This window comes from Nerophis ophidion, linkage group LG04 (genome assembly GCF_033978795.1).
Source record: "Nerophis ophidion isolate RoL-2023_Sa linkage group LG04, RoL_Noph_v1.0, whole genome shotgun sequence".
Classification (NCBI taxonomy): domain Eukaryota; kingdom Metazoa; phylum Chordata; class Actinopteri; order Syngnathiformes; family Syngnathidae; genus Nerophis; species Nerophis ophidion.
The window spans coordinates 43,886,370-43,899,231 of NC_084614.1; the positions used below are offsets into that span (position 1 = coordinate 43,886,370).

Sequence of the window (12,862 nt, forward strand, 5' to 3'; positions counted from 1 at the left end):
GGATGGATGGATTTTTTTCCACAGTTGGTAGAATGCAGCGAATGAGGTGTTTTCCGCCCTCTGCTGGCCAACACGTGTAACCGCAGGGTCCAGTTCCTGGTTCACGCTTTCGGCGACTGGCGCACCACACGCAGCGTCAACTTTTTAACAATGCAAGTAGTCGGCTCTTAGCTTCTGAAAAATACTCGAGACGAGCATTGCGTTCACACACCCTCTCGCCGCCCGGGCATGATTGTGTAGACTTGTGCAGGTTTCACTCAGCGGACTCCCCAAAGCTAAGCTAGCCAATTTGCTAGCTAGCTTAGCTATTCCAACATGACTGACTGCTGCGCCGCAGTCAACTGTGGTTACCAGCAAGAAGGCCCCGACAACAACACTCCGCTTTTCAGCTTCCCCGCGGACCCGGAGCGGTAAGAGCGTTCCAATTGTGCTGCTAAACGTGCATATGCCGGCGAGCTCGCCATCGGAACGTGTTAGCATCCGCACGTTAGCATTGCTAGCTCAGCATCAGTGGCACAAGTCGGTTGAAAATGGCGCAGACTTGATCGCCACACTCCCCAACTAGTCGTCCGCCGGTCTTGCCGCCCAGGCGAATATCAACACAGTTTACTTGTCGTATCGTAATATTGCACTGCTTGCCGTTGCGGTAAAATATAATAAAGAGCGTACTTTTAAACTTTTGGGAGTATAAATTACAAATATATTAACGACACCTAGCGTCCCTGCGCGGTAACTTAGCTTAGCATAGCAATCATCTTGTGGGACAACTTTTGAGCATAGTTAATGTCAGACTATTATTGTGCCGGCCTTATATAAACATGTGCCATTTCGGTAGATCAGTGCAGTTTTTGTAGTGCAAGTATGAACGTCGAATATATCGGCCGAAAATGTAATATAAAGTGGGTGTGTCCAAAGTCCGGCTTGGGGGCCATTTTAGGCGCGCAGCGCCGTTTTTTATTGTCCGCTGGTGAACAGCAAAATAGTGTATTCATAATCAATTACCTGTATTAGTAGATATAATACCAATTGTCACAGACGCCGTTGTTTTGTTAAGATAGGCTGACCATATTCTGAAATCCTAAAAAGAGGACACACATATATATGTACGTATATATATATATATATATATATATATATATATATATAATTTGTGTATGTGTATATGTGTGTGTTAGCATATATATAAATGTGTGTGAATTTAAATGTATTATATATGGATAATTTATAGCATTTACGCAGCAACGACTGAATTTAATTATATTATATATATTATTGGCAGAGGGGTTAGTGCGTCTGCCTCACAATACGAAGGTCCTGCAGTCCTCGGTTCAAATCCAGGCTCGGGTTCTTTCTGTGTGGAGTTTGCATGTTCTCCCCGTGAATGCGTGGGTTCCCTCCAGGTACTCCGGCTTCCTCCCACTTCCAAAGACATGCACCTGGGGATAGGTTGATTGGCAACACTAAATTGGCCCTAGTGTGTGAGTGGGAATGTTGTCTGTCTATCTGTGTTGGCCCTGCGCTGAGGTGGCGACTTGTCCAGGGTGTACCCCGCCTTCTGCCCGATTGTAGCTGAGATAGGCGCCAGTGCCCCCCGCAACCCCCAAAAAAGGAATAAGCGGTAGAAAATGGATGGATGGATGGATATTATTGTATCGTATATTGTATATATATATATATATTGTATATGTATAGGGGTGGGACCTAATAAGTTTACTTCTTCCCACTCCTTTTTGAGCCAATTTTGACATCTACAAAAGATTAGTCACATGTAATGTTTACAATGTAGGTGTAAATATATATATATACATATATACATATATATATATATATATATATATATATATATATACATATATATATATATATATATATATATTTCTTTTGTATTTTATGTCATTCTTTTGTTTTGTTGCATGGCTCAAAATAAACCATTCATTCGTTATATGCGTGCCAGGGCGGGCAGCACGCCAGGAGTAGGTGAAAATTTGCCAATGATACTCAAACTTGCTTTATAAATAATATATTTATTTAAATAAAGCATTTTTTCCTCCTCTTTTGACTGCTGTGTTGGCGCCAAGGACCCCATCAAGTCATAAAAATGGGGACCTAAAGTCAATTTTTGGGGTCCCACTTTTTTGTAAGCTTTTTGAAAACAAATGATGAACGTAGTCATTATCCTATTGTAACTCACATTCTATATCGTGTTTTGGAAAAAGGTTGTCATAAATGTTACTTAATTAATTTTAAAAAAATAATAAAAAAAGAAGACAAATGTTATACATATGTAAATGTTTCAGTTATAAACATTCATTCACTTTCTTCTTTCCTTCATGGATCTAAACTTTACCGCTGCTGGTAGCTTTTCCCGTGTTTTTATTTAATAATTTGTAGGTGTATTTATTTCAGTATAAAAGTGTAAAAAGTGTTTTGCTTGGGTCATGAAATGATAATAATGGTGTGCCAGGGCATATATACATTTTATATTTAACGCTTAAATCTCTGGAGTCTTACACTCACCTTAGTGTTTACCAAGAAGTCTATTTACTTTACCCGGCAAAACTCGAACCAACACTTCCTGTCAATAGCGTCACTTCCCTAACTTCCCCGGAAGTCCCGCCCCCCATTGGCTAACACCCCGTAGCCAGCCGCTACAATATTTACAGCTAGTGTGATGTCATGAGCCAGGGAATAAAAGGACTACACAACCCAGCATGCAACAGGAGTGACAAGCATGCCGGTAGCCCGGTAAAGGGGGGTGGTGTGTCGCCATGACGGCATCTTGTATGTTGTGATATGCACGCTCTGAAAGTAAACTTAAAGAACTCAGCCAACAAATACACGCAACCCTAATTCAAAATGCCGGACATTTGACGCATTTAAAAAAACCCGCCCGGACAACACCGCAAAAGAGGACATGTCCGGGGAAAAGAGGACGCATGGTCAGCCTAGTTAAGATCACTTAACAAATATCAACTTTAATTTGAATTTTGTTATGCTACTTTTTTTAAATTGCGTTTTCCTGAGGGAACTCTACCGAAGGAATCTATAAAGTACTATCTAAGGCCCCGTTTATTCTAAGCTGGCTAAAGTTATCCGGGGTAAATCCCACCTAACTTTATCCTACATCCACACACACTTTTGAGTTCATTTCCTTGTCGTTTCATCCTGTAGCATTGTCCCACTCACACAACCATCCGATTGGTTACATAAAAAAAACGGTAAGAACCTATCTCTTCGATAGCTCAGTTGGTAGAGTGAAGGACCGCAGTTCATTCTGCCGTGCTCCTTATAGTGATGGGATCAGCAGTTCTTTTGACCGTACTGAATCACTAGAATGAGTTCCTTAAATTGATTCGTTCAAAAAATTCGTTCACAGAATCACTTCTGCAGCAGCAGTTCTTTGTGGAGGTCGGCGAATCATGAGTCAGTCAGTAACAGCTTCCCCAGCGGCAGATCTCGGTGTGTGTCAGTTCGCGAACGACACAAGCCCTCAGCACCCAATGAACGAAGCGCACAGTGACTGAACGAGATCCTCAATGTGACGTCCTCCTCCGCGACACAGTCAGTTCTCTGTGTCAGTAGGTTCGCGAATCGCGAGTCCTGATTCTGAATGAGTGAGTGAGTGAGTGCAGCTCGATCGTGATTCACGTCCTCAGCGACAACCAGTCACTTCTTGTAGGTTCGTGAAGTGAGGCTGAATCACTTAGCTACAGTTCTGTGGGACAGAGGGCGACAGACGTGAATAGCTCTCTGCAAAAACAAATATTAAATTAAGAAACCCTTAACAAATGCCAACATAAAAACTAAATGATGTTCTGTAGCAAAGAAAATGTAAACTTAGATATGGAAACAAAAATAAAATAAATACCTTCAAAATAAAACAAATAAATTAGGAGCCAGAAATGCCAACATAAAAACTAAATGTTCTGTAGCCTACGTTTAAAAATATAACAAAGAAAATATCAACTTAAATGTGCAAACAAAAAGAAAATAAATAGGCTACCTTAAATAAAACAAAACAAATATTAAACCAATTGCCAGAAATGCCAACATAAAAACAAACATTTCTGTAGCTGACATTTAAAAATATAAAAATGGAAATATCAACTTAAATATGCAAAAAAAAAATGTATGTGTTGAGATAATGGGGACGAGGCGCGTGTGTGTGTTTGTTTTCACGTGGCTTGAGTCAACATTAGCCGTTATCTTGGAGAATGAATAGAGAACGGATGCCAACGGCATGAAACATATCCCCGCGACGGGAGGAGAATCGTGAGATCGACAGGCGGATCGTTGCGGCGTCTTCAGTAATGCGGACTTTGTACCGATCCGTTGTGGTGAAGGAGCTGAGCCGGAGGGCAAAGCTCTCAATTTACCGGTCGATCTACTTTCCCATCCTTACCTATGGTCATGAGCTTTGGGTCATGACCGAAAGGACAAAATCACGGGTACAAGCGGCCGAAATGAGTTTCCTCCGCCGGGTGGCGGGGCTCTCCCTTAGAGATAGGGTGAGAAGCTCTGCCATCCGAGAGGAGCTCAAAGTAAAGCCGCTGCTCCTCCACATCGAGAGGAGCCAGATGAGGTGGCTCGGGCATCTGATCAGGATGCCACCCGAACGCCTCCCTAGGTAGGTGTTTAGGGCACGTCCAACCGGTAGGAGGCCATGGGGAAGACCCAGGACACGTTCGGAAGACTATGTCTTCCTGCTGGCCTGGGAACGCCTCGGGATATCCCGGGAAGAGCTAGACGAAGTGGCTGGAGAAAGGGAAGTCTGGGCTTCCCTGCTTAGGCTGCTGCCCCCGCGACCCAACCTCGGATAAGCGGAAGATGATGGATGGATGGATGGATGGATGGGATGAAAATCACTCACGTCATTGGGGCAAGCAGAGCAGAGAGCGATAGAGTTGTCGTTCACTGAGTGATTCATGTCGTTAATCCGCGGTGAATGAATCGTTCGCTCAGTCCCTCCCCAAGCCCTGTGTCGTTCGCTGACGTCGAGGGTTCAGTGAGTCACAGAGTGCGCCAGTTCCATTCATACCGGTATGGTCAACTGAACTGAGAAAGGAACGAATCAGTTCATGAAGTGATTCGGTTCAGTATGTTGACTCAAAAGATTTGTTCGTTCGAACGAATCATTCGCGAACGACACAACTCTAGCTCCTTAGGGCACTTGTTCAAATCCAGTTCGAACCCATATTGGGTAAGTGCTATTGCGGGGAATAGCGCTCAAAGGAAGACATAAAACTGCTACAGGAAAACATCAAAATAACAGCACAAGACAAGAACTAAAGCACTACACACAGAAAAACACCAACAAACTCAAAATAAGGCACGAGGAGGACCTGGGGGAGTTTCATTTTTAACGTTTTCTACGGGTGGTGTGCCTCCGGATTTTTAAATGGAAAAAAATGTGCCTTGTCTCAAAAAAGGTTGAAAAACACTCTTACTGTACCAAAAATGAACTGAACCGTGACCTCTAAACCGAGGTACGTACCAAACTGAAATTTTTGTGGACCGTTACACTCCTACCTAAAGTAGTGGTTTTCAAACTTTTTTCCACCAATACTTGGCTCTCCAAGTACCACCACAAAGACCAACACTAAAATACAGTAGCATAGTAGGCCTAATTAGTAATTACAAATAGAGCAGAGGTTTTATTTAAAGGTGCTGTTTGCAACTTCCTCACAGTAACATTTTTCAAAGCAAAATATACCACCGACTAGCTTATGTTACCATTACTGGTGTAACAGAACAGATTAGTTTGACAATTGTCAATATTTTTCACAATTAAAAAAATTACATTATAAACATTTTACCAACCCAAATAAAATGATAAGTGTTTACTCCGGTTACTCACCCTGTCTCGTCAGCATGCACATACAGGGAGCGCCTGCACACATACAAAAGTAGTCCAAGAGAAGCAACCAAAAATTTGCAGTCGTGTTGTTATGAGAGAATATACATTCTATGACAGGTAAGGCTAACTATCAAAATTGTCAATGAGTGTGAATGTTGTCTGTCTATCTGTGTTGGCCCTGCGATGAGGTGGCGACTTGTCCAGGGTGTACCCTGCCTTCCGCCCGATTGTAGCTGAGATAGGCGCCAGCGACCCCGAAAGGGAATAAGCGGTAGAAAATGGATGGATGGGCTATTGTTAGCTAACAACACCTAAAGCTAATGTGCGGGCACGTGTTACGTGTGTATGTAATTGTCATTACGTACAAGGAGCCGTGAGAGGGTGGGGTATGCTGTGTAAAATACATTAGAAAGTTGGCATTCCTCTAGGAATCTGTGAAAATAGGCCACTTTCCACCAAAAGTTCAGGAACATTTGGTTCCTGGACCCTCTGCTTCTTGGAACTACAGGTATAGGTTCCTGTAGAAGTGTGTGGTTTGTGTTTCCACCGCATTTTACAGTTCACGGTGGTTTATATAAATCAGGCTGAAGATATGGAGGTTAATTTGTGATACCAAATTTTTTGCTTTTGAATTTTGTAAAAGTAATCCAATTATGCTTACAATTTAATAAAAAAAAATCATTGTATAAAAATTCAGTGTTTTAAAATTCAGTGACTGAATTTTAAAACGCTGAATTTTTATTTTCTGAGTGTATGAAAATTCAGGGTGTAGAAAATTCAGCGTAAAAAAATTCAGTGTATAAAATCTCAATGTAAAAAAAAAAATCAGTGCTGAAAAATTCAGTGTTGAAAAATTTGCTGCTTCAAAAAGCAAGACTCACTTTCGGTACATTAAGACTGAAGTAAGGGTGTCCCGATACCAATGTTTTGGAACCGGTACCAAAATGTATTTCGATACTTTTCAAAAAAAAAAAAAAAAAGGAGACCGCAAAAAAATTGCATTATTGGCTTTATTTTCACAAAAAAATGTTAGGGTACATTAAAGATATGTTTCTTATTGTAATCAAAGAACAATTTGGGCCTTAAATAAAATAGTGAATATACGACATAGCTGTGTGATTGTAGCTGAGATAGGCTCCAGCACCCCCCGAGACCCCAAAAGGAATACGCGGTAGAAAATGGATGGATGGAACTTGTTTTTTAGTAGTAAGTAAACAACAAAGGCTCCTAATTTGTCTGCTGATGTATGAAGTAACATATTGTGTAATTCCTCATTCTATTATTTTGTCAAAATTATAAAGGACAAGCTGTAAAAAATGATTATTAATCCAATTGTCCATTTACTGTTAATATTTGGTTATTTTCTGCTACAACATGTTCTTAATACACGTCTGTTAAAATGTAATAATCACCTTTTTTTCCTGTTAGTTTTGGATGGTCCCACGATCCGATACCAAGTAGTTACAGGATCATACATTGGTCATATTTAAAGCCCTCATGTGTCCAGGGACGTATTTCCTGAGTTTATGAACATAATATGAATTTTTAAAAAGCAAAAAAGATTTTGTGTCAATAAAAGACATAGATGTAATTATAATAGTATCGACGAGATACCCTATAGCAATTGGTTACATTACAATGGATGTCAGGTGTAGATCCACCCGTGGCGTTTGTTTACATTCAGCCACGCTAGCTTTTGCTAGCGGTGACGCCGGTAAGCTGTTGTATCCTCCTATAGTGTGTAGTGATGATACTTGTAAGACACTTACTTTATTCGACGGCAATCGAGGCGAGGATTAGTGATTTAAAAGTAGCTAAAACATTGCTGACTGCGGATGGATGTTCGCTGCCAGCGAGTTAGCCATGTCTTAAAGCACCTCTTCCTGAGGACGTTAGTGTTATAGCTTCACCTTTATGGTCAGTTTTGAGGCCAAAATTCATCAATTTTCCATTTGTTGTCGACACACTGTCTGCTTGTAAGTGTTCCGTAATAGTGCGCTGCCGAACACGCTCCTCTGTCGTAAACCCGTCATGACGTGATGATGCGCTGTCATGCCTGTTAAAAAATAAATAAATACATTGGAAACCGGTACTTTTCTTAAGGAGTATTGTACCGTTTTAGAATCATTAATACGGCGATACTATACTAGTACCGGTATACTGTACAACCCTTGAGAGGAGTAATCAATACTGTCTCAGAACCAGCCAATAAGGTGCCAAGTTTGAAGTCACGTGGCACGGGTCTTGTAAAACAACACAAAAACGCATTTAACTGGGCAATTTGGGCATAATACAACATAATTAAAATTTCAATGCGGCCCGCTGAATATTTCCAAACGATAGAAATGATTCCAATGGTCAGAATCTGCACTTTTGAGTGACATACAATACGAAGCTTTGCTTTATGCAAACCTGGCACAAACAGCATGGGTGGAGCTTGTTTGAAGGACAAAAAAAGCCTATAGCGAATGTCAGATAGAGGCAGATTTCTACATGCCTAGGCACCCCAGCCTTTTTTATGCTGTTTTGAAAGACCCGTGTCACGTGACCTCAAATTTGACACCTCATTGGCTGTTTCTGAGACAAGATTGCTTGTTTCAGTCTTAATTTACCGGAAGCGACTCTTGATTTTTGAAGCAGTGAATATTTCTACACTGAATTTTTATGCACTGAATTTTTATACAGTGAATTTATGAACACTGAATTTGTTTTCAATTAAATTGTCAGCATAATTTGATGTAAAAAATGCAGTACACAAAATTTAACGCAAAAAATTCAGTTGCATAAATTCAGTGTCAAAAAAGCTTTTGTAATACGACTCAAATTAACCTCCCTAAATGACGTATGAAGGAGTGGTTGCATATGACGACATATTAATTTTTATTCTTCGTGGCTTAATTCCCACGATGGTCAAGCATTTTGAGCTGAGCATTAAAACAAGAAAGAAAGAAAGAGTGAGTGTAGAGTTTGAACAGAAACTGCTGTATTGCTGTTCTGTACTTGGGTGCTTCGGTCGTTCAAATAGAGAGATAGGAAAGAGCTTTTGTCACCTACCAAAAGAAGTGGTTCATTAAGGTAATAAATTCAGAAAAAAACGAAAGTGCGTCAAAGGAAATGGCTCTTAAGAATATCACTTTCATCATATTTTGGAATACAATCGGACCGCTTGTGTCTGCAGCGATCACTTTGTAAAATGTTTGAACATTTTATTTGTTTGAGAAACTTTCTGTGATGCAATCAAGTTTATTCTTAACTATATTAGTAGTGTGTGAGAGCAGAACTAAACTTAAAATAGAGACAAAAAATGGCATTAGTTTGTGTTCTTTTGTGGTTGTATGCTTAAATATAACTATATAGACCTGGTTGTTCAAATAAACAAACATCATGTTAAGTCCTAGTAATAAATACTGTAAACCCACCTTATTTTGTGGTCCATAACAGAAACTAAAAGTTTAGTTGTTGTTTTGCAGGAAAGACAAGTGCTTTATTCTACACAGATGACCACATTATAGATTCTTTGGTGATTTTTTTAGCATCAAGAAAATATCCTTAATAGTATGAATTCATCTCTTGTAGGCTCAGCAGCAGAATCTTGATATCGCTGGCAAACATTGCTGCTGAACATGGACATTTATAGCTAAATAATGACAAAAAATATGAACTTCACACCATAAAAAACAACTGCAGACATGAATTATAGATTAGACTAATATTTGTAGCAGGAAATAAACTGCAAACAAACTTATAATTTTGCTCATTAGTGTCACGATTACACCAGCACAGCACTCCTTATGTCAATCAAATTCGTTACTCATCAATGTATGAATAACTCTAACTTTGTCTTTTACTGATAAATCTTTAATTTGTTGACCCCTGTAAAGACATGATGATCAATCTTTTATTTTCTAAAAACTGTGAGTGTCAAATGAAGTAAGGTCGAGGCGAGCAGTAACGTCTTGGTGATGATAAATGGTATAAATCCTTAAAAAAAATATTTTTCTTAAAAGTGTATAAATTCACTCTGTCCCATTTTAAATTATTAAAAAAAAAAAAAAAATTAAAATATTTTTTTTATGATCGTTCATATATTTGTGTCTAAACATTTCCAAATACGCCCAAATCTGCATGGATTCAGGTAAATGAACAGCAGCCTAATGGGACCCCAGACCCTTGCCTGAAGCCCAGAAGTGCCCGGAAGTGCCTCTATATCACATGTTTGCAACCCAGCTATACTTCTATACTGATACAATGTAAATAAACACACACTATTAGGTCACAGATCACTAAAAAGTAAGTAATTGAAATACAAAGCAATCATATATAAAACGATAAGCTTTATAAAATAAAGTGTACCGAATTGTTCATAAAAAGTCAGTTTTTTGTCCGCGGTGTCCAACAGTCACAAAGTCGTCCTCTCTGTAAATGATCAATTTGTTTGGGTCAGGCAGTCCATTTCAACTGTAAATAATAATATATGATAATAATAAATGTCAGTATTTATCTCATGCCGACAACACAAACACATCAGCTTTAGCGTTAACTTGTTTGAATTAGCATTTTGTTCACTCGGGTTGAGGTTAATAACTACACAAATGGAGTGTCACCGACTACTTTTACTACATGTAATAAAGTAAATAGTTAATATTTGATGTTATTTATTTCTTCCACTCATGTACTGCCTCCTTTTTTTCACGTTCATCCAACAATGTCAAAGAGTAATGAGTAGCCGAGGTCGCCGCTTTTGTTATTTTTACTTTTTTTTTTTTTTTTTCTGTAGCAAGTCAGCATGGGTTCCTGATATTATTATCACCATACTGAACTAATGCTGATTTTTACTGCAATATTTATTAGTTTGTATTATTAATGACGAATGCAGGTAAAGTGCAGTTTTGAAATAATAACATAATAACAAAATAAAGTTTTGTCGGACAAATTGTATTAATTCACTGTTACTGAGAGCAATTTACTTAGTTTCCCATGTGTACAGTGTGCTTGCTTACCCAGCACAAGATACTGTTATTATTTGGCACTTTAGCATTCCCGGCTAACCTTTATTTTCCATAATTGTCCTCGATGCGATGTAAATGCTTCCCGCATTAGCAGCGTCTTAAAACTGCTCTTCAACATGGCACTCTGAAGTCACATGAGGGGCTTTTGACCAATAGTTAAGAAGATTGTCTGAAACTGAGTTGTCCATACTCTTGTCTATAAACTGCTCTGACTATTGGTACTTGATAGTGATGTGCGATACCACTGACGTTCTTTCCTATCTGACACGAGTAAAATTCAGACTGGTATCGACGATACCGATACTGAGCAAAGCACAAAGTGCCGCTGCGCTTGCACGTTATGTACTTACCTAGGCAGAAGAAAAAAATAATTCCCACCAATCGTGTTTCATTTAGACAAGATCTCAATGATTGAATTAGTTAAAGAGGAACATTATCACAATTTCAAAAGGGTTAAAAACAATAAAAATCAGTTCCCAGTGGCTTGTTGTATTTTTTTGAAGTTTTTTTCAAAATTTTACCGGTCTCTGAATATCCCTAAAAAAGCTTTAAAGTGCTTGATTTTCGCTATTTGCGATGCGACTATCCATTTCCCTGTGACGTCATACAGTGCTGCCAATGTAAAAAAACAATTGCGAATACCACAGCAAGAAATAGCGACATTTGCTCGGATTCAGACTCTGATTTCAGCGGCTTAAGCGATCCAACAGATTACGCATGTATTGAAACGGATGGTTGGAGTATGAAAGTATTGAAGAAGAAACTGAAGCTATTGAGCGAATAGCTATTGATGCTATTCGTAGACATAGCATGGCCGAATAGCTGCGTTAGCATCGCCGGTAAAATGTACGGACCAAACGATTAGGACTTTCGCATCTTGTGACACTGGAGCAACTTAAATCCGTCGATTGGTAAGTGTTTTTTTCGCATTAAATGTGGGTTGAAGGAAACGTAATATAGTTGCAAATGCATCTGCAGGTTATCCATACATCTCTGTGCCATGTCTGCTTTAGCACCGCCGGTAAATAGCATGTTAGCATCGATTAGCGTAGCATGTTAGCATCGATTAGCTGGCAGTCAACATCAACAAAACTCACCTTTGTGAATTTGTTTTCTTTATCGTTGCAAATGCATCTGCAGGTTATCCATACATCTCCCTGCCATGTATGCTTTAGCACCGCCGGTAAATAGCATGTTAGCATCGATTAGCATAGGATGTTAGCATCGATTAGCTGGCAGTCACGCCGCGACCAAATATGTCTGATTAGCACATAAGTCAACACCAACAAAACTCACCATTGTGATTTCGTTGACTTTATCGTTGCAAATGCATCTGCAGGTTATCCATACATCTGTGTCATGTCTGTCATTGCCGGTAAAAAGTGGAGACACTCTGGCACATTCAATGGGGGTCTGGCGGCAGACACTTTCGCATCTTCGGGCCAGTGGTGCAACTTGAATCCCTCCCTGTTGGTGTTGTTACACCCTCCGACAACACACCGGCAAGGCATGATGTCTCCAAGGTTCCAAAAAAAAGTCGGAAAATAACAGAGCTGAGACCCAATGTTTACAATGTGTTGAAAATGAAAATGGCGGTTGTATTACCTCGGTGACGTCACATTCTGACGTCATCGCCTCCAGAGTGATAAACAGAAAGGTGTTTAATTCGCCAAAATTCACCCATTTAGAGTTCGGAAATCGGTTAAAAAAATATATTGTCTTTTTTCTGCACCATCAAGGTATATATTGACGCTTACATAGGTCTGGTGATAATGTTCCCCTTTAACACTTTGTTCTTGTTAGGGATATACATTATCTCAAATAACTGAAGTATAAATATTTTGATTTGAGAATTGATATTTAGGCATAAAGATCTGGTATCGGTGATATAAATATTTCAGTATTGATCTGCACATCAATAGTACCCATATCACAGTTTGAGAATTGATTGTCCTAAAGCACAAAATGTATCAAATTGTCCTCTGCATGTTTACTT

General features: G+C 39.4%; 1 protein-coding gene across 1 annotated transcript in view; it reads left to right on the top strand.

Annotated features, from left to right (window-relative positions):
* The first annotated feature begins 56 nt into the window (after positions 1 to 56).
* The window catches only part of si:dkey-250d21.1 (uncharacterized), a 45,392-nt gene continuing 32,586 nt past the window's right edge, over positions 57 to 12,862 (top strand). Inside the window, exon 1 of the mRNA XM_061898136.1 lies at positions 57 to 410. Coding sequence (XP_061754120.1) covers positions 316 to 410 — 95 coding nt within the window. The 5' untranslated portion in view covers positions 57 to 315. The remainder of the gene's footprint in view (positions 411 to 12,862) is intronic.